Source organism: Malus domestica, chromosome 04 (genome assembly GCF_042453785.1).
Source record: "Malus domestica chromosome 04, GDT2T_hap1".
Lineage (NCBI taxonomy): Eukaryota > Viridiplantae > Streptophyta > Magnoliopsida > Rosales > Rosaceae > Malus > Malus domestica.
The window spans coordinates 18493814-18521660 of NC_091664.1; the positions used below are offsets into that span (position 1 = coordinate 18493814).

General features: G+C 39.2%; 1 protein-coding gene and 1 long non-coding RNA gene across 2 annotated transcripts; both read left to right on the forward strand.

Moving 5' to 3' along the window:
- The first annotated feature begins 510 nt into the window (after window positions 1-510).
- On the forward strand, window positions 511-963 carry LOC139195166 (uncharacterized). The gene is made up of 2 exons (XR_011579800.1): window positions 511-600; window positions 672-963. It is a non-coding gene; the product is annotated as an uncharacterized lncRNA (long non-coding RNA).
- Window positions 964-24779: 23816 nt separating this feature from the next.
- Window positions 24780-27566, forward strand: LOC103427547 (L-type lectin-domain containing receptor kinase VIII.1-like). The gene has a single exon (XM_008365602.4). It carries the CDS (start codon window positions 25180-25182, stop codon window positions 27328-27330), a length of 2151 nt encoding a protein of 716 aa, XP_008363824.2. The 5' UTR covers window positions 24780-25179; the 3' UTR covers window positions 27331-27566.
- The last annotated feature ends 281 nt before the right edge of the window (window positions 27567-27847 follow it).

A 27847-nucleotide genomic window follows, 5' to 3' on the forward strand; every position in this document is an offset into this window, starting at 1 on the left:
TTCTTCTTTCTTCTCTCTCTCACCGAGGCTCTATTTTCTCTGCAACAACAAAGATCATCTACAAAAACTCACAGATCAAACCTAAACACACTACCATCGTACTCCACTCATCTTCACGAACCCAGCCGTACCCACCGATCACAAAATGGACAAGTTTTAACTCGTCAACTCAGAAGCTCCGACTCGGAGGACTTTGTTCCAACGTGATCCTAGCTGAGTTACAAGTTTTTAGGATGTTAGGAAGCCTCTACACAACTTCCCGAGGCTCTTAATATAAGTTTGAAGAAGAACCAACGTGTTAAAGCACGGTTTCAAATAGTCGAGTTTTAGGTCGAGACTTTTGAGGCATTTTCAGGCCTCTTCCCATCCATTTTTGGACTTCCAAAAGGTATAGACTTGTTCTACTCCTTAAGAGCTTCATTTCCATATAAATTTAATAAAAAATAGTTGAGAAATGAGCAGGCTGATTTGAATTTTTCCCTAGAAACCGGCAAAGTTTTATAGTTTCCAGCAAAACTAGACGGCGGCGGATGGAGGCGTTCCACCGGAGAAGACGAAGAATATTCCGTCAAAGTTGACGGAATATTCTAACGGCATCAGGTAACGTCGTTAAGTTCTGTTACTCCGTCAACTCTGATAGAATATTCCTGACTTCTGTTAGTCTCTACCAGGCGCGCACTTGGCCGCACATGTGATCGTGGGCTAAGCGGCGCGTAAGGGTGTGTCCGGCCTCCAGCCGGCGAGTGGTTGACGCGTATGGGTCCGTGACATCGAGTAGAATGTTTTCATATATTCAAACCTTCTGTTTGAGCAAACTATGGGGGGTTTTTCCTAGCTTTAGTGTATGTGTAAATTAACTAATTATTATTAGTTGTTTCGCATATGGGGAGACTTATCCTGAGGACATACGAGGACAAGTGAGGCTAAAGGGCTACAATCCATCGACGTATCAGTAAGTAGGCATTTGTTTTCGTGTATATATATATATATATATATATATATATAAACTTTATAGTTTCCATAAATGCTTTTGAATTGATTTATGCATATCATGCCATGATTAAATAACGTTATAAGAAATGTTGTATTGTGGTGAAATGCTAAATAATCCTACGGGATGCGCAACTAAGTTTATTGTCAGGTAAGTTTATTATGTTGACTATAATTTTTGAATTGTTATGGCATGCTTATATTTATGTAGTCTGCTCATCATTGTTGCACCCCAGTGTTAGTGCTTGCCCCGGGCCAAGGCCAATCTTTCATGTGTATGTTCACCTTCGCACCGCACGCTCGCCTTGGATCCAAGTAGGTGCCAGTTTTGTCGTACATGTTGCATTAGGCAACTCCAACTCGTAGGTGATCGTGATTAGCACCAGTCTTCACGTGATTGTAGCACTAGAGCGTATATTATGATTACACCTAGTCCTGTCGTACAGGTCGCATTAGGTGACTTTAACTCGTGTGCTAGCATACATTGATGAGCATTAGTTCAGTCGTACAGGTCGCATTAAGCGACTCCGACTTGTGTGCTAGTATAGATTGATTGAACCCCTGATTTTACTTATCTTACTATTGAGATATTGTGATGTGGCATACTTCTGGGTTTACTGTTGATTTGCATTTGATTTCATACCTATACGTAGTATGATTTTCTAGAAACTATACATGTTTGACAGCGAGGGATTAGTATGTTCAGAAAATAAATGGTTTTTATAAAATTTTGTTTTTACCAGTCACCCTTCTGTTTTTCGCCCTTCCAAGTCCTAGATAGCTGAATTACTCTGTGGCGTATGAGGATTAGCCGATGATTCTGACATATCCCTGTTTAAGTGTAGGAACTTATCTCATTGTGTATTAAGTACTTAATTAGTTTCGACTGCACCCTTTTGTCATCTATGCATTGAATATTTGTATTTTATGGGTTCTACCCACTATTGCGCACTCACTTTATTAGTTTGAATAAGCTCTAGTTTCGGTTTTAATTTATTCACATTTTTACATCACGGCCAGCATGCCTCAACTCCAGTCGGGTGTGTCACTAAGAACATTGCAAAACGTTTGAAAAAGTACGAGGAAAAGATGAAGGCACACACCCTTTATGTTAAACAATCACCTCCCAAAATCATATATGTTACAAATAGGTATATGGCTACTATAGATACATGCATCTGCATATCATTCAACAATTGAAAATCATTATTTCTTCCATACAAGCATAATGAGAGAACCACAAAGAAATTCGCCAGAAACTAAGTATTCTGGTGCGGGAATCCTAGTTTAGATCGTTGAATCCTGGTGAAATAGACGCATATAGAACTACATGCACAAAATGTGGGCGAATTTTTGTTTCAAGAATATTGCGGTACGCAAGTCTCGATCTTCACTTCGTTTGTTTTATATTATTCTTGTTCATTCAATATATAATGTTGTTATTCATTTGTTTATTAGCATATTCGTGTGTGTGTGTATATATATTTGTTATTGATTGTTTATAAATATCCAACAAAAAATTAAAAATGAAATGGTTATTAAACGGGTCTTTAAAATACGTTTGTTTTTAATATTTATTTTGTGTATCTTTCTTGTACAAATACTTTTATATATTTTCCACCATTCTTCCTCCACCCTTCTATATTTATTTTTCTTTCATGTATTTCCCCCTTCTCTTTATCCACAGATGAAGTAATTCTAGAGTCGAATAAACAGGTCGATGTCGCAAAACATAGAGAGATATTAATGGAACTCCTTTATAACTCGTACATTCCATATCCCATCGCATGGGAATTGTTGGGATGGAATTATGGAACTGATGTGAAAAATAAGTTAACACACAAAATTAAACCCTCTTTTTATCAATTGTAGCAAAGTATGTAAATAGGGATCGTTCTAGACCGGGGATTAGGATGGATTGCTAAACACTTGAAAACTGACTTAGAAATGTAAAAACAAAGTTTAAAGCACTAGATTAGACTCAAAAAATGCAAAACTAAACTCTAAAACACTAAAACGAACCAAAAGAATCAAAACAGCAACCAAACACTCAAAACTGCCTAAAAACCACTTTCTGGGCAGTTTTGAACACAAAGCATCAAATTGGACGAATTTGGGTTTTAACTTGTACCAAAACACTTAAAAACATAAACCAACACACTTTCCAATTAATCTAGGAATTCAAAACAATTGGGGATTTGATTTGGACGAAAATAAACTTAAATGGCAGATTGTAAGAGAAACAGATTGTAATACAAAGTTATGAAGAATCAATGGATGATGGAATGGCTAAGGGGTTCTTCTCCACACATGAAATATATGCAACGTAAATCAATTTCCAGTTATCAATTCAATAAGTTATGAACCTCAACACTCCAAGTTAATTAGGTCCGCTTAAATTAACCTTCAGATTTCCCTAGGATCATTGAATTGGATGAATATGCATCGCAAACAAATTATTCCTAACAAGTTCTTTATATGAACAGCATGATAAAGACACAAGTTAGAATCATTACGTTCTTTGGAAATCATAAGCATCGACAAGGCATTCGTAACTATGAAAAGCATGATACTCTTGCCAGGAATCTACTTAACACGATCGTGACTAGCGACCTTCACTACTTACGAATATAAATTCATAACGATTAGGTGAAACAAATTTATATCCTAGCATCAAATTCAAGCATGCAAATTAAGCGTGCACTCTCAATCAACATACAAGAATAAGTTCTAAATCAAATGGTTAAGCAAATTGTATTCACGACTTATGTAACAATAACTGGAAGTAATCAACTCATTTCGCATATATAATCATGGTTTTGAATACACCCTTAGCCAAAAACGAAATTAGCCAATCATACTTAAAGCAAAACAAAGATTACATGAATTAGACATTAAAATCCAAAGAAAGAAAACACCTAGAATGCTCCAACTTGGCAGCAAGTGCATCCAAGATTCCTCTTTTCCCTTGCTTGCGGCAGATTGGGTTATGGACAGGTTTTGGGTAGTTTTATGGTGTAGAATGGATGGGGAATGGTATGGAAAGGTTTACGGTGAGTGTGGAGGAGTGTTTGATGGTTGGAAGGTGGTAGAGAACTCGGCAAAGATGGTGGAATAAGGTGGAGTGGCTGTTATGTTTTCTGGGCACTAGAATGGTGTTTTTGGGGTGTTTTGTTGCCTAGGGTGAGTATGGACGAATTTTCTGCATGAATGGTGAATATGGGAGGTTCAACCCTTTGCCAAGGGTTGTAAACATGTATATATAGGCCCCAAAAACCCTAGAGAATCAGATTAGGCAGTGGGGAAATGCACAGCAAGGAGGGTGAATTTGTGGTGTGCAATGGTCCAAGGATGAAAATGGAGCAATGATGCAAAGTATGGAGGGTAAAATGGAGTGGTATTTCAGCTAGGGAGCATGAATGATTGTGTTCATTGCATGGAAATGAAAAGGGGAGGTGAAATGTTTCAGAAATTAGTTAAAGGTGCAGCAACATGTGTTGCACAAGGCATTGGATCCCAAATGTGGATGATGGAGCATCAATTGGTGCATGGAATGGTTGTGAAAGTTGTGTGAAATCAGATGGGTGAAGGGAACAAGATGTATGCAACAATTGAGTGTGATAATTAAGTGTATTGGGGCATGAAATCAAAAATATTTTAGGGGACAAGGATGATTAAGCATGCATGGGAATCCAAAGGGAATGCAATGTGGATTGCACGGCAAGGATGCTCTTGTTCTTTTGTGGCTGAATTCATGATCCTTTGTACACTAATTCTTCACATTCTTAACCTCTTTAAGTCTTGAATTTCGTCCAAACCTTGGTTCCAAATATGTGACATGCATTCCAAGCTCCATTTTGCTCCAAAATGCTCCAAAATGCATCTTCTTGCCTACTTTGTCCTTAAAATCTGAAAACACATGAAAATGACTTTAAACATTAAAATAACTAAGGAAACACGACATAAATGCACAAGAACAAGCCAACTAAGTCGCATAAATATGCTCCTATCAAATTCCCCCACACTTAGCTTTTGCTAGTCCTCGAGCAAACAAAGAAATAAAACGAAACGAAACGAATACAACACAACCTAAACCTTCCAACATTTGCCTCAGGGATTTCCAATGCACATGACATGTTAAAGATTATCATCCCCACAGATTTGAGTCATCTCTACACTTAAGCACATACTTAATCATAGTCACTACTTACTAGTTCACATTTAAGCAATTAAAACAATGTTTTGAATGTAGTAACATGCCTTAGAGAATTCACTCAATTTCTTACAAGATATGCACTCAATTGTCACTCAGATTTTCTGACTACACACCCTATACTAGTTATATGTGAGAAGATTGATGTAGATATGAAAACGAACGCTCACATATATGTATCACAAAGAAAGCAATTTCTGGAGTTAATAAGCATGTTTAGATATGATCTCATGAATGGAATGCTACTACTTAGATGCGAGAACCAGTGACACCATATGCTCATACCAAATTCAAACTCCACAAATTGAAACACATAACACTCAAGATTGAAGTCAAAGGTTGTAACGGGCTTGGGGTGTTGGCTAACAAATGAAGGATAGGGATAACAAACGTTCTTAAAGCAATAGCAAGCAAAGTAATGAACTTGAAACTTAGAATTCACTTAGATTGCAGAAATCAACTTTTAAACACGACGGGAAGATTCAAGCAATAATTAGGGCCGAATTCAAAGTTTTGGACCCCTTCTTCAACAAACAATACTTTAGGACTCTTTTTCACATCTTTTCAACTTTTTTTTTTTTTTTCATATACTTTTCACACTTTTCTTTTTTTTCTTTCTTTCCACCCGTGCCTATGGCACACTACTTACATGAGAAACAAATTCCCCCACACTTATTTTCTGCCATACATAATCAAAAGGAATTCAATTTGAATCATGCTTTACTATGCTTTAAGAACAAGGGTATGGATGGTCCTAATCTAGGCTAGGTGAGGATAACGTGGGTTAACAAAGAACGTAGGCTAACAAGGCTCAATGGGGTTAACTTAAACAAATAATGAAGTAGGATACACGGCAATTTGGCTTTGGTGGTGGTAACTACACAACTTCATCTTGAATATGTGTTATGCAAATCAATATCATGCTTTGAATGAAATGGGCATGAGTTCTAGCATTTGGAACTAAATGATGAAACGCCTTCTAAGTAGTAACCAAGCAAAGAAAAATGAGATCACGCAACGACTTTAGAAAACCATAATGCACAGATTATCAATTCTCCAAATAACGTTTAGGCTCAAGTCTCACAAGGTTGTAGCGTTTGTTTGAGTTCCTTTCTTCAAGCATGTTACAAAAACTAATTTTTCCTTTATGATTGCATGTGAATTCATAAATTATAACTACAACCAAGTATAAACCAAAGAGCATATCAAACTTTCATCCATGTTTATAATTCTCTTTAACAGTCATGTAATTAAAAACCAAATCCTCATCATTGTGTTGGAAGGTACCCTAAGACACAAATAAGCACACAAAAACAACTCTTTTTGGGTTTTTCAAAACAATTTTTTCAAATTTTTATGAAATTTTCGGATTTTTATGTCAAAACATACTGAAACACTCCAAAACAGCTTAAAAACACTTAAACAGCAAGGAACAACACTAGAAGTAATGGGTGATAATTTTCTACGAATTTTCATGCAAAACAATAGTTACCAATTCCCCCACACTTAAATCGAACATTGTCCTCAATGTTTCAAGCATATACTCACACCAAAAACAAGCAAATAACAAACGACAAATAAACATGACAAATATGGCAAAGTAAAAACCAGACAGAGTAGAGTTTAAGAACGCAAATCTGGTTTTGGAGATAGTTGATCTTGTTGACTTTCCACAGCTTTGATCTTGAACTGGATTGGAATTGTACGGCGAAGCTTTGCTCTTTGGTGATGTTGCAATTCCTTATTTGTTCTCCAAGCAGATGTGGCAGCTTCTCTAGTTCTTCATCTCAGATTCCTTCTGCTGGGTTGATTGTGCAAGCTGCATTCTTCTCTGCTTGTTTCTTCTGCACAACGGGCAGGCACGAGGTAAAGGTGTTGGTCTGTTTCTTTCTTCAATCTTTCCAAGTGCCCACCTCTTGCTTTCTTTCTCCTTGTCCCTAGTTGAGGATGAATCAGCACGTTGTCTCCACATGCTTCGAGGTATCATCTTCACTTCCCTTATACGTGAGAGACGAAGAGAAAGCACAAGATGATGAGTACTCGAGAGCAGGTGCTGGCTGGAGAAAGGACAGGGAGAAAGCATGATATGAGATACTCGTGCTCTCAACCTTTATGATATGAAATACTTGTGCTCTGGATGGGTTGTTTGCAGGGGTATCCCAGGGGATGAGAAATACAGAGTGACTCGAGAGGGTTTGTTGGAAAGCCATTTCAGAGAGGATGAAGGGTTAAGTGAGGCTGAAAGTTGGGTGAGGCTGCTTCACTTTGAAGTTCAACATTTATAGAATTTTCTTAATGGCTAGGAAGGCATTGTTCCATTACTCGCGTCGGCCAGCCTGGGATAATTTAACAGTAGTTTTCACGTGCATTCCGCTTCTCCAGAAATTTTCGACAGATTGCGCGTGATTTACGCAACGCAGATGTGCAATTTGACAGATGCTGACACGTCTCGATAAAGCAGATGCCTCTTTAATATCCGGAATTTGCGCTTCGAGTTCTGAGCTTCGTTGAGGGCAGAGATTGCATGTGACAAGTGCTGACGAGGCTGAGAGAGACAGATGGTTGAAATCGACGCTTCGACAGACTGCCGTGATTTTCGCAAAGCTGAGTTGCGTGTGATGGGTGCTGACGAGGCTGAGAAAGCTGACACTCTTCGATATCTGGAATTGGTGGTTTGTGAGCAAGCCCAACTTTTGAGAAAGCTGGCGCCTCTTCGATCTCTGAATGGCTTCTTCGATTTCTGAGCTCACCTCTTCGATCTCTGAAATCCCATCGCGTGCTGATTTTTATAGAGGTATGCAGGACGTTCAAAGCACTCTTGAATTTCTGCCTGTAAAAACTCCCGTTTTGCACTTCTACAATCTTGACTTGTCCGATCTCCTCTTTCTTTAACACCTCTGAAAAAATGTCTGGCCCTTCTGACCGTCGTTTTGACTTGAACCTTGGTGAAGGAGCAGCCCCTCCTTCTCCAGACAACATATGGCGTCCGTCCTTCATATCCCCTACTGGTCCTCTCACCGTTGGGGATTCGGTGATGAAAAATGACATGACCGCTGCGGTGGTGGCCCGGAACCTTGTCACCCCCAGAGATAACAGACTGCTCGCTAGACGGTCTGATGAATTGGCGGTTAAGGAGTCTCTGGCTCTTAGCGTGCAGTGTGCAGGTTCTGTGTCCAACATGGCCCAACGCCTATTTGCTCGAACCCGTCACGTTGAATCGTTGGCGGCTGAAATACTGAGTCTTAAAGAGGAGATTAGAGGACTCAAGCATAAAAATAAACAATTGCACAAGCTTGCACACAATTATGCCACAAATATGAAGAGGAAAATTGACCAGCTGCATGAATCTGATGGTCAGATTTTACTTGATCATCGGAGGTTTGTAGGTTTGTTCCAACAGCATTTGCCATCGTCTTCTGAGGCTGTACCGCGTAGTGAAGCTCCAAATGATCAACCTCCGGTACCTCCTCCATCTGTGGCTCCACCGACTGCTGAGATTCCGCCGACTACTGAGACTTCTCCCAAGCAACCATTGTGAAGGCTCCCTCTTGTCTTATGCTGTGTTTCTTTATTTCCCAGTTTCCTGTTCATTTCCATGAAGTTTAATGTTAAAATCCTTTGCATATTTGTTAATGTTTTAAAATAGAAAGTCATACCCCAAAAATAATTAAACAAGCAAAAATATTAACAATCAAGCAAAATAAATGGGTTGCCTCCCTTGAAGCGCTTGCTTTAACGTCTTCCAGCCGGACGATGCCACATTGATCAACCCTCATGGGAACCCACGGCATGCAGTGGGATCTCCTCCACAACATGCTCCACAAAGTGCTCGTAGTACGGCTTCAAGCGATGTCCATTCACCTTGAATTCTTGCCCAGTTCTCAAGCTCTTAATTTGGACTGCACCATGCACAAAAAGATTAGTAACAACAAACGGGCCAACCCACTTGGAACGTAACTTACCAGGGAATAGACGAAGACGGGAATTGAACAACAACACTTTCTGCCAAATTTCGAAAGTCTTGCCTTGAAGCATCTTATCATGGAATGCCGTGGTCTTCTCTTTGTAAATTCTAGCATTCTCATACGCTTCATGCCTTATCTCATCAAGTTCACTCAATTGAAGCTTTCGATGAATTCCAGCTTGGTCCACATTCAAATTGAAGGTCTTGATGGCCCAATGAGCTCTATGTTCTAATTCCACGGGAAGATGGCAAGGCTTGCCATACACAAGTCGAAAAGGAGACATACCAATGGGGGTTTTGTAAGCCGTTCGATACGCCCATAATGCATCATCCAACCGTAAGCTCCAATCTTTTCTATTTGGCCCAACGGTCTTCTCCAAAATCTGTTTGATCTCACGATTCGACACCTCGGCTTGGCCATTGGTTTGGGGGTGGTAAGGTGTGGAGACCTTATGCGTCACATGGTACTTCTTGAGTAATGCCTCAATGGTACGGTTGCAAAAATGAGACCCGCCATCACTGATTAGCACCCTAGGCATCCCAAACCTAGAAAAGATATTAGTTTTCACAAAATCTGCCACAACTTTAGAATCGTTAGTTCGAGTGGCTTTCGCTTCCACCCACTTGGAAACATAATCAACGGCAAGTAATATGTAAATGAAACCAAAAGATGAAGGAAAAGGACCCATAAAATCGATACCCCAAACATCAAAGATTTCAACAACAAAGATGGGTACCTGCGACATTTGATCTTTTTGGCCAATATTACCTGTCCTTTGGCATCGATCACATGTTAAACAAAAGGTTCTAGCATCTTTAAACAAAGTAGGCCAATAAAAACCACATTCAAGAACCTTAAAAGCTGTCCTTTGGGTACCAAAGTGACCCCCACATGCATATGTGTGACAAAAACTTAAAATTGAGTGAAAATCTGATTCATGCACACATCTTCTTATAACGTGATCTGAACAATATTTCCACAAGTATGGGTCATCCCAAACATAAAATCTAGCATCCTTTTTAAGTTTATCACGTTGGAATTTGTTTAGGGTGCTAGGAACTTGTTTAGTCACCAAATAATTCACCAAATCTGCGTACCAAGGAGCACTTACCTGAACGGACAAGAGTTGTTCATCCAGAAATGTTTCAGAGATGGGAAGATCCTCTTCTTCATGCACCAACCTGCTTAGGTGGTCGGCAACAACATTATCACTCCCCTTCTTGTCCTTGATTTCGATGTCAAACTCTTGAAGTAGAAGCATCCAACGAATGAGTCTAGGTTTAGCTTCTTTCTTGGTGAACAAGTACTTCAAGGCTGCATGGTCAGTGAAAACAATAACTTTAGTACCAATTAGATATGATCTAAATTTATCTAAAGCAAATACAACCGCCAAAAGTTCTTTTTCGGTTGTAGAATAATTCAACTGAGCATCATTCAAAGTGCGTGAAGCATAATAAATAACATGTGGCTGTTTATTTTTTCTTTGACCCAAAACAGCGCCAAGTGCATAATCCGATGCATCACACATCAATTCAAAGGGAATGGACCAATCCGGGGGAGTTATGATGGGTGCCGTGGTGAGGAGCTCCTTGAGATGCTTGAATGCCTTCTCACATGCCTCGTTGAACTCAAATGACACATCCTTTTGTAGGAGACGGCATAGGGGTTGTGCAATCTTGGAAAAATCCTTGATAAATCGTCTATAGAATCCTGCATGACCAAGGAAAGAACGAACCTCTATCACCGAAGTGGGAGAGGGTAAGTAGCGTACAAGATCTATTTTAGACTTATCAACTTCAATTCCACGTTCAGAGATAATATGACCCAAAACAATACCTTGTTTAACCATAAAATGGCATTTCTCCCAATTTAACACAAGGTTTGTTTCAACACAACGTTTCAAGATTAAAGTGAGATTATCCAAGCAATTATCAAATGAATTACCAAACACACTAAAATCATCCATGAATATCTCAATAATTCTCTCAACATAATCAGAAAAGATGCTAACCATACACCTTTGAAACGTGGCAGGAGCATTGCACAAACCGAATGGCATGCGTCGATATGCAAACGTTCCAAAGGGACAAGTAAAAGTGGTCTTTTCTTGATCAGCCGGGGCAATAAAAATCTGATTATAACCGGAGTATCCATCAAGAAAGCAATAAAAGGAATGACCTGCTAACCTTTCGAGCATTTGATCTAGGAACGGTAATGGGAAGTGATCTTTCCTTGTGGTTGTGTTTAGCTTCCTATAATCAATGCACACTCGCCAACCAGTTTGAATCCGGGTGGGCACAAGCTCATTCTCCGTATTCTCCACAACCGTCACTCCAGATTTCTTGGGTACACATTGGATAGGTGAAACCCAACGGCTATCGGAGATGGGATAAATCACCCCACAATCTAGAAGTTTGATTATCTCCTTTTTCACCACTTCCATCATCGGAGGGTTAAGACGGCGTTGAGCCTCTCTAGTTGGTTTGGCCCCCTCCTCAAGAAATATGTGATGCATACAAGTCGTAGGGCTTATACCTTTAATATCGGCCAATGTCCAACCTAAGGCAGATTTGAACTCCTTCAAAACTCGAACTAGTTTCTCCTCTTCTTGTGCCGTGAGGAATGAGGAGATGATGGCAGGTAGTGTCTCGTTTTCCCCCAAAAAGATGTACTTCAAATGGCTTGGTAGGGGTTTGAGATCAAGTATGGGTGCCTGAACGATGGATGGAAGCAACTTGTTAGTCGAAATTGGAATGGAATCAAAGTTAGGAGACTTACCACCATGCTTAGGTAGTGACTCAAGGGCAGCAACCAACTCAAAAATTTCATCACTAGGGGGCACGGCATGGCCTAGTCCATGTATGCCGTGGGTTGCCCTAGAATCTGCCCCCTTGGTTGTGAGTTCCATTCCTCGTGTAATGACTTTTTCAAGCGCATCGTCATTCAAATCTTCAAGATATCCCTGCGCCAAAGAGTCAATTATATCAATAGAGAAACATGAATGGTCCTCACTAGGGTACTTAATGGAATCAGAAAGATTAAAATTAACAACTTCCCCATCAAATTCCATGGACAACGTTCCATTATACACGTCAATCTTCGTCCGGGCCGTCTTCATGAATGGCCTTCCAAGGAGGATGGGCAATGAAGGAGCATGATCTGATTCATCCATTTCGAGCACATAAAAATCTGCTGGGAAGACTAAATGATCAACCTGCACCAAAACGTCTTCCAACACTCCTTTTGTTTTGATTTTCCTGCCCATTAGTCAAAGTGGTTAGTAACTTAACAAGTGTATCATTATCCAAAGCATTACCTGAAGTATTTGGGGCAGATTGTGGTTGGACTTGAGGGGGTGCGTATGGTTTGTTGTAGAAGCCCGGGGGTTGTTGCCTAAAGCCTCCTTGTGGTTCAGCTTGTTGTGGCTCTCTCCATTTGAAGTTTGGATGGTCTCTCCACCCCGGATTATACGTGTTGGAATATGGATCATGTCTTGGCTGATTTTGGCTTTGAAACCCAATGGCATTAGCGTTCTCCCATCCACCATTCTCAATGAGTTGAGGACACTTTTCGGATGCATGTCCTTGGATAGAACATACGCCACACACCATGGGTCCTTGAATCTTCATTCCCTCGGCCATCTGTGAAACAAGAGAAGTAAGATTAGCTAACTGAGATTGAATATTGGAAGTGGAACTTACCTCATGCACTTGTTGCCGTGGGGGTCCTCTTTGGCCTACACCTTCGTATTGTTGAGCGTTCAACGCTCGATTAGCAATCAAGATTTTTGCAGCCATGGGCGTTTTGTCTACCAATGCTCCACCCGCCGAGGCATCGAGCATTTGACGTTCTAGTGGTAGGAGCCCTTCGTAGAAGTATTGCAAAAGCAATTCCTCCTTCATCTGATGTTGTGGACAAGAAGCAACAAGTGATTTAAATCGTTCATAATATGTAGGAAAAGACTCACTTTCATCTTGTTGAATTCCACTTATTTTTTTACGAAGAAGAATGATGCGAGAAGTTGGGAAAAACTTCTCCAGAAACGCCCTCTTCATACTCTCCCAAGATGTAACTGTACCGAGAGCCAACTCGTACAACCAATCCTTGGCTTTGTCCATTAAAGAGAACGGAAAAGCCTTCATCTTTAAAATACTTCTGTCAACGGTAACCGGAGTCATACTTGAGCACACCACTTCAAATTCTTTCAAATGTTTGTTCGGATCCTCCATGGACAGCCCATGGAACTTTGGAATGTGGTGGAGCAAACTTGACTTTAACTCGAACTCTTCGGTTTTACCTTGGGCAGCCATGGGATATTGGATACACAATGGTGCGGCATTATCCAAACCCGAGGCGGCAAGCTCCTTGAGCGTACGGTTGTCCATGGCTATACCTTGCGCTTCTCCACCCACTTGTGTCGTGGGATCCCCCTTGTGCTGTTGTTTCCTCCTTCTTCTTAAAGTTCTCTCGAAGTCGTCGTCAAAGTCCAAAATATGCTCACGAATAGGTCGGGAACTTCGAGTCATGCACTAGTACCTAAAAACAAAGAAAACAAAACAAATCAGCAACTTAAACAGAAACTTAAACAAAATACAATAATTCGAAAGAAAACAATCCAAGAGATTAGCAAAGTTGCTAATCCCCGGCAACGGCGCCAAAATTTGATGTGAAAAATAAGTTAACACACAAAATTAAACCCTCTTTTTATCAATTGTAGCAAAGTATGTAAATAGGGATCGTTCTAGACCGGGGATTAGGAGGGATTGCTAAACACTTGAAAACTGACTTAGAAATGTAAAAACAAAGTTTAAAGCACTAGATTAGACTCAAAAAAATGCAAAACTAAACTCTAAAACACTAAAACGAACCAAAAGAATCAAAACAGCAACCAAACACTCAAAACTGCCTAAAAACCACTTTCTGGGCAGTTTTGAACACAAAGCATCAAATTGGACGAATTTGGGTTTTAACTTGTACCAAAACACTTAAAAACATAAACCAACAAACTTTCCAATTAATCTAGGAATTCAAAATAATTGGGGATTTGATTTAGAACTTATTCTTGTATGTTGATTGAGAGTGCACACTTAATTTGCATGCTTGAATTTGATGCTAGGATATAAATTTGTTTCACCTAATCGTTATGAATTTATATTCGTAAGTAGTGAAGGTCGCTAGTCACGATCGTGTTAAGTAGATTCCTAGCAAGAGTATCATGCTTTTCATAGTTATGAATGCCTTGCCGATGCTTATGATTTCCAAAGAACGTAATGATTCTAACTTGTGTCTTTATCATGATGTTCATATAAAGAACTTGTTAGGAATAATTTGTTTGCGATGCATATTCATCCAATTCAATGATCCTAGGGAAATCTGAAGGTTAATTTAAGCGGACCTAATTAACTTGGAGTGTTGAGGTTCATAACTTATTGAATTGATAACTGGAAATTGATTTACGTTGCATATATTTCATGTGTGGAGAAGAACCCCTTAGCCATTCCATCATCCATTGATTCTTCATAACTTTGTATTACAATCTGTTTCTCTTACAATCTGCCATTTAAGTTTATTTTCGTCCAAATCAAATCCCCAATTATTTTGAATTCCTAGATTAATTGGAAAGTGTGTTGGTTTATGTTTTTAAGTGTTTTGGTACAAGTTAAAACCCAAATTCGTCCAATTTGATGCTTTGTGTTCAAAACTACCCAGAAAGTGGTTTTTAGGCAGTTTTGAGTGTTTGGTTGCTGTTTTGATTCTTTTGGTTCGTTTTAGTGTTTTAGAGTTTAGTTTTGCATTTTTTTTAGTCTAATCTAGTGCTTTAAACTTTGTTTTTACATTTCTAAGTCAGTTTTCAAGTGTTTAGCAATCCCTCCTAATCTCCGGTCTAGAACGATCCCTATTTACATACTTTGCTACAATTGATAAAAAGAGGGTTTAATTTTGTGTGTTAACTTATTTTTCACATCAAATTTTGGCGTCGTTGCCGGGGATTAGGAGGGATTGCTAAACACTTGAAAACTGACTTAGAAATGTAAAAACAAAGTTTAAAGCACTAGATTAGACTCAAAAAAATGCAAAAATAAACTCTAAAACACTAAAACGAACCAAAAGAATCAAAACAGCAACCAAACACTCAAAACTGCCTAAAAACCACTTTCTGGGCAGTTTTGAACACAAAGCATCAAATTGGACAATTTGGGTTTTAACTTGTACCAAAACACTTAAAAACATAAACCAACACACTTTCCAATTAATCTAGGAATTCAAAATAATTGGGGATTTGATTTAGAACTTATTCTTGTATGTTGATTGAGAGTGCACGCTTAATTTGCATGCTTGAATTTGATGCTAGGATATAAATTTGTTTCACCTAATCGTTATGAATTTATATTCGTAAGTAGTGAAGGTCGCTAGTCACGATCGTGTTAAGTAGATTCTTGGCAAGAGTATCATGCTTTTCATAGTTACGAATGCCTTGTCGATGCTTATGATTTCCAAAGAACGTAATGATTCTAACTTGTGTCTCTATCATGCTGTTCATATAAAGAACTTGTTAGGAATAATTTGTTTGCGATGCATATTCATCCAATTCAATGATCCTAGGGAAATCTGAAGGTTAATTTAAGCGGACCTAATTAACTTGGAGTGTTGAGGTTCATAACTTATTGAATTGATAACTGGAAATTGATTTACGTTGCATATATTTCATGTGTGGAGAAGAACCCCTTAGCCATTCCATCATCCATTGATTCTTCATAACTTTGTATTACAATCTGTTCATCGCAAACAAATTATTCCTAACAAGTTCTTTATATGAACAACATGATAAAGACACAAGTTAGAATCATTACGTTCTTTGGAAATCATAAGCATCGACAAGGCATTCGTAACTATGAAAAGCATGATACTCTTGCCAGGAATCTACTTAACACGATCGTGACTAGCGACCTTCACTACTTACGAATATAAATTCATAACGATTAGGTGAAACAAATTTATATCCTAGCATCAAATTCAAGCATGCAAATTAAGCGTGCACTCTCAATCAACATACAAGAATAAGTTCTAAATCAAATGGTTAAGCAAATTGTATTCACGACTTATGTAACAATAACTGGAAGTAATCAACTCATTTCGCATATATAATCATGGTTTTGAATACACCCTTAGCCAAAAACGAAATTAGCCAATCATACTTAAAGCAAAACAAAGATTACATGAATTAGACATTAAAATCCAAAGAAAGAAAACACCTAGAATGCTCCAACTTGGCAGCAAGTGCATCCAAGATTCCTCCTTTCCCTTGCTTGCGGCAGATTGGGTTATGGACAGGTTTTGGGTAGTTTTATGGTGTAGAATGGATGGGGAATGGTATGGAAAGGTTTAGGGTGAGTGTGGAGGAGTGTTTGATGGTTGGAAGGTGGTAAAGAACTCGGCAAAGATGGTGGAATAAGGTGGAGTGGCTGTTATGTTTTCTGGGCACTAGAATGGTGTTTTTGGGGTGTTTTGCTGCCTAGGGTGAGTATGGATGAATTTTCTGCATGAATGATGAATATGGGAGGTTCAACCCTTTGCCAAGGGTTGTAAACATGTATATATAGGCCCCAAAAACCCTAGAGAATCAAATTAGGCAGTGGGGAAATGCACAGCAAGGAGGGTGAATTTGTGGTGTGCAATGGTCCAAGGATGAAAATGGAGCAATGATGCAAAGTATGGAGGGTAAAATGGAGTGGTATTTCAGCTAGGGAGCATGAATGATTGTGTTCATTGCATGGAAATGAAAAGGGGAGGTGAAATGTTTCAGAAATTAGTTAAAGGTGCAGCAACATGTGTTGCACAAGGCATTGGATCCCAAATGTGGATGATGGAGCATCAATTGGTGCATGGAATGGTTGTGAAAGTTGTGTGAAATCAGATGGGTGAAGGGAACAAGAGGTATGCAGCAATTGAGTGTGATAATTGAGTGTATTGGGGCATGAAATCAGAAATATTTTAGGGGACAATGATGATTAAGCATGCATGGGAATCCAAAGGGAATGCAATGTGGATTGCACGGCAAGGATGCTCTTGTTCTTTTGTGGCTGAATTCATGATCCTTTGTACACTAATTCTTCACATTCTTAAACTCTTTAAGTCTTCAATTTCGTCTAAACCTTGGTTCCAAATATGTGACATGCATTCCAAGCTCCATTTTGCTCCAAAATGCTCCAAAATGCATCTTCTTGCCTACTTTGTCCTTAAAATCTGAAAACACATGAAAATGACTTTAAACATTAAAATAACTAAGGAAACACGACATAAATGCACAAGAACAAGCCAACTAAGTCGCATAAATATGCTCTTATCAGGAACTAGTACAGCCCTCAAACCCATGCAACAAACCTAAAGTGTGTGCAGCCTCATCATCATGCCTTGTGCTTATGAGGAAGCAAAGGGAAGGTGACCGCCCAATGTTCCATATTTGGTGCATATACCATACAATGTCAATCTGGGATCAGGATCCTCTCCTGAGCAGATGGAGATGATCCTCCTGACCAGGCCCATCAGGCCGTTCAATTTGAATCCAACGGCTATAATTATTATAACTTTTAGAGGGGCCCCTTGTTTGTAGCCGTTGGATAAAAATTGAACGGCCCGATGGGCCTGATGAGGAGGATCCTGATTCATCAATCTGTACTCTATTTAAAATGTTGTGATGTGATGATTTCCACAATATCTAGCTAGGTCATTTAGGCAGGTCATTTAGGCAGACTTAAAAGTTAATTAAATAAATGGTGCGAGAGTCTTTTTGTTATACGTCAATTGTGTCTCTTGCACCATATTTTGTTAAAGTCCGTTTAGTGAGTTTGATGAGATTCAGCCTTAGGAATGTGATTGAATTGACAGTCATGTAAGACATGACTTATAACGCATGTATAATGACAAGTTAGATATCTGTTCTATTGTAGATTCATAACCCATCATGTCAAGTAATGTCCATCTCGCATTTTGTCACAACAAACAACGTACTAGACTCAAGTTCATTTTAATTAATCACAACATGTTCCAACCAGCTACCAAACAAGACCCTTAGGGATTGAGGAAGGCTGTGGGGGTTAGGAAATGATTTGGAGGTATACAAATTTACTTAAGAGCACCATAACCATAGCTTCCATCACACGTTACCAGATGATAAAACATGCATTTTACAAGAGCATCTTTATTGTGAATGTAAATGAGTATCTATATATCTTCAATTTTAACACTCTTTCTTATTGTTATACTTTAATTTTTTATTAGAGAAAAAAAATATTTATATTTTGGTTTCTTAAAAAATTCTCTCATGTCACAAATTTATCATGTGATTGATAATTGCTCATCAAATAAATAGTACATTTTTATTAAGGTGTTGTATCTCATCCAATGTCTTATCTCCCACTCACTTTAAGGAATTGTTTTAGGTTTTTATCACAAATGGTCCCTGAAATTGACCATCACCATCAAGATGGTCCCTGAAATTGAAAATCAATCAATGTAGTCCCTGAAAATAGGTGTCACAAATCAATGTGGTCATTCTGTCACAATTATGCTAAAAATTATGTTAAGTGCTGATGTGACACATAAATGAGCCCCATAAGTCATTTTTTCTCACAATGATCCTTAAAATTGACCCGTGACATCAAAATTGTCCCTGAAATTGACACGCGACATCAAAATGGTCCCTAAAATTGAAAATTGATCAATGTAGTCACGCAAGTATGTGTCTCCAATCAATTTTGTCATTCCGTCATAATTTTGTCAAAATTTTTGTTATGTGCTAATGTAACACATAAATGGGTCACACAAGTTTAATTAAATTTAAAAAAAATTACAAATAGGCTTACTAATTTATTAGTAATAAAAAAATTGTCACCCCAAAAACCCAATCATGTAATCACTTATGATCCCAGTCCACATCTCTCTACCTCATTTGCTCTCTATTCTCTAAAAAAAATCATAATACACCCATCTTTACACACTTCAACACCCCTTACCAAATTGCACCTGGATCGAGATCACCTGTGGTGACGACTTGGCCGATTGGCAATGACTTCTGAGATATCACCGTTAACATTTAGGCGATCAACATCCTCACAACCTTAATCTTAGAGAGCTTGTTTGGTGCTTCCCTGGTGGTTTGGTGATGCAAAGAATGACGATTTCTGCCTTGAGATAATGAGGTTATAATCGAGGTGCGTCTATTGTTGGTTGAAAACTATTTCCATACCCCCTCTTAGGCCTTAGATAAGCCTATTGCCCTTGAGAATTTATGGAGGGATCTTTCTTCAGAGTAAACTCTACTATAAGAAGAAAAAAATTCATTGTGCAAAAAGGTATTTAGACAACCTTTTTAATTAATTATTAAACCCACATCAACACATAACAAATGTTTTTTTACAGAATTGTGGTGGAATGATCATATTAATGTGCGACACCTACTTTCAAGGACTACATTGATCAATTTTCAATTTCAGAGACCATCTTGATAGTGTGGGTCAATTTTAGGGACCATCTTGTTGGTGTGGGTCAATTTCAGGGGCTATTTGTGATAAAACTCGTAAATCTTGTGGGGCCCGTTTATATCCACATCAGCACTTAACTGAATTTTTAATTTAATTGTGACGGAATGACTACATTGATTCGCAACACCTATTTTCAGGGTCTACATTGATTGATTTTTAATTTCAGGGGCCATCTTGATGGTGAAGGTCAATTTCGGGGACCATTTGTGATAAAAACCCAAATTATTTTAGTTATAAGTTTGCCTATATATATAAAATAGGGGTAACTTGAAATAGGTCCAATTTTATGGCCTAACATTAGGATTAGTCCAATTTTTAGTTATTTTTTATTTAGGTCCGATGACTAGGACACCATGTCAGCACTTTTTGTTGTTAGGTTGACTTTTTTACATTGTGATCACCATTTTACCCTTTTATAGCTTTTAAACGTTGTCCATAGATTTCCCACGTTTTAGATTTGTATCATCATCAGTTATCCATCATAAAAAGGAGTAATTCTTCAGTTTTTTTCATCTTCTGCTTTCCAATTTCTTGATAATATTTTTTAGCATTTGAAATACTTATCAATCTATTTTAAGGAGGCTTTTAATTACTTATGTCAGGTTTCTTATTTATCGGCATTACCCAAATTTCTGTTGATCTTTTACAATCTAAGTTACCTCTCATATAAGTGTTTTACAATCTAAACTACCTATCATATAAGTCCTTGTACAAGCTAAACTACCTATCGTATTGTAACTACCTATTGTGGAGCCAAAAATAATCACAAGGCGACACGTGGATTGTTGGACAAAAATGACCAAAATACTCCTGAGGTACACCAGGATCTCTACACACAAGCAGTCGACAATCTTTTTTCAACAAAGTCAAAGATGCTCCAAAAGAGGTAAACAATTCAAAGTCTATCTCATCAAATTCCCTTTTGCAAGGTAAACTCCAAATTATTATGTTAATTGGTTAATTAATGGATTAATTACCCAATTAATCCATTAAATATCAATTAAGTCACCCATTTAATCCCAAAACCATATCAATGGCCAGCCAACCCCATCCAAGAAAGAATCCATCATATTTTCTACCTTTTTCTATCATTTTCTCCTTTTTTACACTAATTGGCTAACTAATAAATCCCATACACACCAAAACATTCCCTTTATGTTTAATTAGCCAATTAATCATAAGAAATTGGCTAATTAAACCAAAATTCATTCCAAAAAACCAACCTATGGCCGGCCACTCTTTTCTCCAAAGAGGACCGGCCTATCCCTATATATAGGCTCCCATTTTCACCAAAAGGCGATCCCAACACTTTGGCAAAAAATCCCAAAATTCTCTAAACACTCTCTCTCTAAATTCTAACTTTGGCATCGGAGGTTCTTCGGCCAAAGTCCCCCCCATTCATCGTGGGCGCTTGAGGCTTTTGGCCTTAACCTAAGGTGTTAATTGTTTTGTAGGCAGTGTTCTAAAAATCGGCCTAGGCGGCTGCCTAAGCGCTGGGCGGAGAGGGGCCGCTCTGATTAGGTGCCAATCGGTGGAGAAAAGCGGGGATGTGTTAGGCACCCGCCTGGGAGCTCCTAGGTGCTCCTAGGCACTCCTAGGCGGTGTCTAGGCGGTGGTGCTAGGCGGTCTTGTCACTATGTTGCCTTTTTTCGAGCTCGCAGTCACCGTTTTCTCATTGCCTTCCACCTTCAGTCGCACCCGGACCTCAGATCTCCAACAAAATCCAACGAGGGAGGAGTGAAAGAGAGAGAGGGAGGGAATGAAAGAGAGAGAAGGAAGGAGAGAAAGACGATTTGCTGTGAAGAGGGATGGGGGGAGAAAGATAGCATAGAGAGAAATCGGCAATCTGCAAATGAGATAGAGAGAAAGGTGGGGGTGGGTGCGGCTTTGTTCTTTAGGGTTAGTAGGTTTTTTATTAATTAAAAGTTTATGGACTTTGCTTCAAGATTTGTAGCATGCCCAATTTTAAACATTTAAACAAAATAAGACCCAATAATAATTATGGTCTTAAAAAAACTCTAAAATTTTATACAATACTTATATTTTATAACAAATATTTATTTTGTATGTTTTGTATTTTATTTTTTTCTACAAGTATGATTTTTCTGTGTATAAAAATGGACTTATTTATATATTATATTATAAATTTATTTAAAAAGTACAAATCCGCCTAGGCCTCCTAGGCCCCCGCCTGGACTCTGCCTAGCCGCCTAGGCGCTAGGCGTCAGCCCACCGTCCGACTAGCGCCTAGTGTTTTTTAGAACCTTGTTTGTAGGTGCAAAATTGTTCAAGATCAAGGAGGAAGAAGTTTGCATCCACACCTATCCTGGTGGAACATGTAATTTTACATTTTTCATTTTTATTTTATTTTTATCAGAAACATGTATTTTTACATGATTTTTGTTTTCAACAATATATGGTGCAGTCCTCCATCTTGGTAATGTCAAAAGCTCTTGAACACACCATCAATGTCAAAATCCAGTGGAGCAATACTTATATAACACAATCGCATATAAAGCTCGCGCATCATGTATTTGAAATCTCGTGGGGATGTGCCATACCTGTTATCCAGGTAGCAAATACCAGAAAAACCCAAACCAGATATTTGTCATGTTTGCCTTCATCATCCGCAGAGATGTTCCTTATATTTCTAATAGCTTCATACGAATTCGAAATTCAAATTTGGATGCTAATCCGTAGGAATCGCAAGGAATATTCAAAACAGGAGTGGTTAGGGTTGTAGAAACTGTGATTTAAAGTTCAAGTTAATTTTTGGAAGAGTCCTAATAAAACATTCAATGGCAATTGGTGTAATTTGATTTCAAAGTATGAACACTTTAATTGCTGATGTGGATGATTGCTCGACTTATTAGACCTCACCTATGACAGTGTAATACATTGGACCCATATCAAAACAAGCTTATAAAATTGGACCCATATCAAAAGACCCCAAAATAAGGTTGGGCGCAATAAGGTAATGGAAGCCCTAGACTTACATTGTGTTTTGAAAGGAATGAATAATATGTAAGTCGATTGGCAAAAAAAAAACAAATAAAAAATGAGCATAGAAGAAATTCTAAAACGAAAAAGTGTGAAAGTCCACTCCAATTAAAGGGTAAGAAGCTAGCAACTGATGATAATTTGATATAGGTGGTAGTTATTAGAGTGCATAATCACAGAGCAACAAAGCATTGTAGAGTCATCCATTTGTTGGTAGATTATCGTCACAACCTTAATCTTGAAGCATTTATGAGATATTACCGTTAACATTTAGGCGATCAACATCTTCACAACCTTAATATTGGAGAGCTTGTTCGGCGCTTACCTGGTGGTTTGGTGATGTAAAGAACGACGAGGTCTACCTTGAGATAATGAGGTTATAACCGAGGTGCGTCTATTGTTGGTTGAAAACTATTTCCACTCCCCCTCTTAGGCCTTGTGCCTTTGAGAATTTATGGAAGGGATCTCTCTTCCGAGTAGGCTCTAATATAAGAAAAAAAAATTCCATTATTCAAAAAGGTATTTAGACAAGTTTTTTTTAATTAATTATTAAACCCATCAACACATAACAAATGTTTTTTACAGAATTGTGGCGGAATGATTATATTGATTTGCGACACCTACTTTCAAGGACTACATTGATCGATTTTCAATTTCAGAAATCATCTTGATAGTGTGGGTCAATTTTAGGGACCATTTGTCCTTAAAAAAAATCCGTAAATCTTGTGGGGCCCATTTATATGCCACATCAGCACTTAACAGAATTTTTAACAGAATTGTGACGGAAAGACCACATTGATTTGCGACACCTATTTTTAGGGACTACATTGATTGACTTTTCATTTCAGAGACCATCTTGATAGTGAGGGTCAATTTCATGGACCATTTGTGATAAAAACCCCATATCCTAGTCTTACATTGTGTTTTGAAAGGAATGAACAATATGTAAGCCAATTCGCAAAAAAATTAAATAAAGAATGAGCATAGAAGAAATTTTGAAACGAAAAAGTGTGAATGTCCACTCCAATTAAAGGGTAAGAAGTTAGTAACTAATGATAATTTGATATAGGTGATAGTTATTAGAGTGCATAATCACACAACAACAGAGCATTGGAGAGTCATCCATTTGTTGGAAGATTATCGTAAGAGGAGACTTCATTGTTGGACAAATAGTATTTCAATTTTTACGAATAATAATGAGTATATAAATGGTATATTAAAGGTTATTTTATAAGAATGATAGGGGGTTGAAAGATATCATTTTAATTTTTTGACTTTTTATAATGAATAAGATTATAATGTGGGGATTGAGAAATATCTAGTAGCTGTCTTTTAAATACGTGACAAAACATTTGTAAGAACAGTTTTTCACCCGCGTTAAATCTCAAAACTCCATGCAAGTAACTTTAATTATTGACAATTAGGCTACGTTATTGACTAACACGTAAAGCAAAATAATTGGTAACAAAACAAAACAAAAGAAGCGTGACAACTGACAACAAATGCTCGTTACACCCCACGTGCCACCGGAAATTGTCCGTAAAAGCCCATTGCTATATTTGCTCATGGCGCCAGCCTCCCAAACTAAAATCCAGAAAGCCAAGACCTCCTTATCTTATTGGTCTAGAATAACGTTAATCTCTAAATAAAATGTCAAATTCTAAGTGGAGATATAACTTTGCATATTTGACATAGTTATTTTTTTTAACTGATGTGTTATTTGTTGATTGGATTTGAAGCATTTGTGTTTATAGTTAAATTTGACATCAATGTCAAATTTATTTTTAATTAGCTTAATAGTGGGTCCTTTGTTTCATTAATATTTTAACCAATACAATTTTGTTGCAACAATTTTTTAATAAATACAACCATTTAAAACTCTACATTAATTAAAAATAATAATATTTGACAACTCGATTAGAGAAACATAAAATTAGAATTTCAGATTGTCATATCAACCATCAATTATAATTTAACTTTCCATTAAAAATGGTCTTAGATATATTAACTTATTAGAATAAATTTATAAAATATGTAACATGGCACAAAAGAAAATAAATACATTATATAAATGCAATTATCTATAATCACGTTATATGATTTACAAATGCTGACTAAATAGTCTTCCTTGCACTATCCATTAGTCTATCACCACCGAAAAAGTAACCGTTGCAAAAGGACACGTGGCGCAATGGCAGTCCACCTGTCGCCCTTGGATTCTCTCCTGTATCCTCTGCATCGTATTCCTTGTTTGCTTCCTCCTCTTTGTTCTGTTTTAAGGCAAAGAATACAACTTCCATCACTCTCTCTTCCTCTCTTCCTCTCTCCCTCTCTCTCCTCACTCTCTCGCTTCTCTCTCTGAAACACCAAAACCCCGTGGTTCATTCATTCGTTCCGTTTCAATCTTCTTCTTCATCTCCACAAATACCACAGAAAATTTTCTGATGGGTTTTCTTCGTCGCCATTGACAATGTTCGATTTTCACTGCTTCCTTTACATTCTGATTCTCTGCATTCCCAAACCCGCCGTGTTCACCGTCGTCGCCGCCACCGAATTTGACTTTGGCACCTTGACTCTGAGCAGCCTGAAGCTCATTGGCGATGCCCACCTGAGCAATGGGAGTGTGCGGCTCACCCGCGACCTCGCCGTTCCCAACTCTGGCGCCGGCCGCGTTTTATACTCCAAACCCATTCGCTTCCGCCAGCCTTCCTCCCCAGTCCCGGCGAGCTTCTCCACATTCTTCTCATTCTCCGTCACCAACCTCAACCCCTCCTCCATCGGCGGCGGTCTCGCGTTCCTCATCTCCCCCGACGACGTCGCTCTCGGCGACGCCGGCGGGTTCCTCGGCCTTCAGTCGGGTCCAGATACTGGGTCGGGTTTTGTGGCCGTCGAATTCGACACGCTCATGGACGTCGAGTTCAAGGACATCAACGGGAACCACGTCGGGTTGGATCTGGACTCCATGGTGTCGACACGTGTCAGCGATCTTGATGCCGTCGACATCGATCTCAAGAGCGGCGATCTGGTGAACTCGTGGATCGAGTACGACGGGTCGAGTCAGGTCATCACCGTCTCGGTTTCATACTCGAATCTGAAACCCAAAGACCCGGTTCTATCATTCTCCCTCGATCTAGCCCAGTACGTCAGCGATTTTATGTACGTTGGGTTTTCCGGGTCGACCCAGGGAAGCACGGAGATTCACAGCGTCGAGTGGTGGAGCTTCAGCTCGTCGTTCGATTCCCCTGTTTCGCCATCCGGGTCGCCGTCTCCGCCGCCGCCGAGCACTACTTTGATGAACCCAACTGCCAATTCAGTAAAATCTCCACCACCGTCAATGCCGCCAAGTGGGTCTTCTTCTAGTAATGCTAGCGGTACTAATCAGAAGAACAGCAAGTCGTCTTCTTCCTGCCATAACCAGCTCTGCAGAGAAGGTCCGGGAGCCGTAGCCGGAGTTGTCACCGCTTCCGCTTTTGTTTTGGCTCTGTTTGCAGGTGTTTTAATCTGGGTTTACTCCAAGAAAGTCAAACAAGTCAAGAAATCGGATTCGAATTTCGCTTCGGATATCATCAAAATGCCGAAGGAGTTCACTTACAGGGAGCTCAAGGCAGCAACTAAGTGCTTCAATGCCAATAGAATCATCGGGCATGGTGCTTTCGGAACAGTCTACAAAGGCATATTATCCGACACCGGCGACATTGTCGCGGTGAAGAGGTGCAGCCACAGCAGTCAGGGGAAGAACGAGTTCTTGTCGGAATTGTCGATAATTGGAACTCTCAGGCACCGGAATTTGGTGAGGCTCCAAGGCTGGTGCCACGAGAAGGGCGAAATTTTGTTGGTGTATGATTTAATGCCGAATGGCAGTCTCGACAAGGCATTGTTCGAGGCAAGAACGCCGCTGCCATGGCCGCACCGGCGAAAAATTCTATTGGGAGTTGCCTCTGCTCTGGCCTATTTGCACCAAGAATGTGAAAATCAGGTGATCCATAGGGACATTAAGACCAGTAACATAATGCTGGATGAAGGGTTCAATGCCCGGTTGGGGGATTTCGGTTTGGCGAGGCAAATCGAGCACGACAAGTCGCCAGACGCCACGGTGGCGGCCGGGACAATGGGGTACCTGGCGCCGGAGTACTTGTTGACAGGCAGAGCTACTGAGAAAACGGATGTGTTTAGCTTTGGGGCGGTGGTGCTTGAGGTGGGGAGTGGGAGGAGGCCAATTGAGAGGGAGGTGAGTGGGGTAGGAAAAGCAGGAGCGTGTAGTAATTTGGTGGAGTGGGTGTGGGGATTGCACAGAGATGGGCGGTTGTTGACGGCGGCGGACCCGAGATTGGAGGGGCAATTTGATGAGGGGGAGATGAGGAAGGTGCTGCTGGTTGGGCTGGCGTGCTCACATCCTGACCCTAATTGTCGGCCAGCAATGAGAGGAGTGGTTCAGATGCTGGTGGGTGAAGCTCAAGTCCCAATTGTGCCAAGAACGAAGCCTTGTACAAGTTTCAGCACTTCACATCTTTTGTTGAGCTTGCAGGACAGTGTTTCTGACTGCAATGGCATGATCACCATCTCCACCTCCTCCTCCGAACTCAGCTTCGGCGCCGGCGCCGGCGGTGATCACATCGTTTGATTAATTATAATATCTAACGGTGTAGATTTAATTTGATATTTAATTTGTTTTTTGTATGTAATGAGTCTAATGACACAATAACATGCAAAGGGTTCATTAGGGACTTAATTAGCTGCAAATTTTGGTACTGAGTTTGTTTATATACATACATGATTTATACTCTCTTAAGTACGTTTAACATGTGTCTAAATGATTTGTAACTCAAGTAATTAAGAGTATTCACTTTTGCATTTCAATTCTCGAGTTCGCTACTAGTGATTAAGAGTACTTCTGCAGCATCCGAAATGACTTATAGTTCAAACGACCAAGAATCTTCACTTCTTCATCTGAATACTCGAGTTCGAGTTCGTTTGTTAGTGACTAAGGGTGACCCCCTCATGCATCGAAGGTCCTCTTGCATTGAAGTTTCCGGGTTGGACAAAAAATTGAAGTGGGTCACGTTGGTAGGAGGGGTATCAAGAGATGAGTGGAAGTCATTGTCTTAACGTCGATTGGTGAGTATCGTTGAAATATTAGC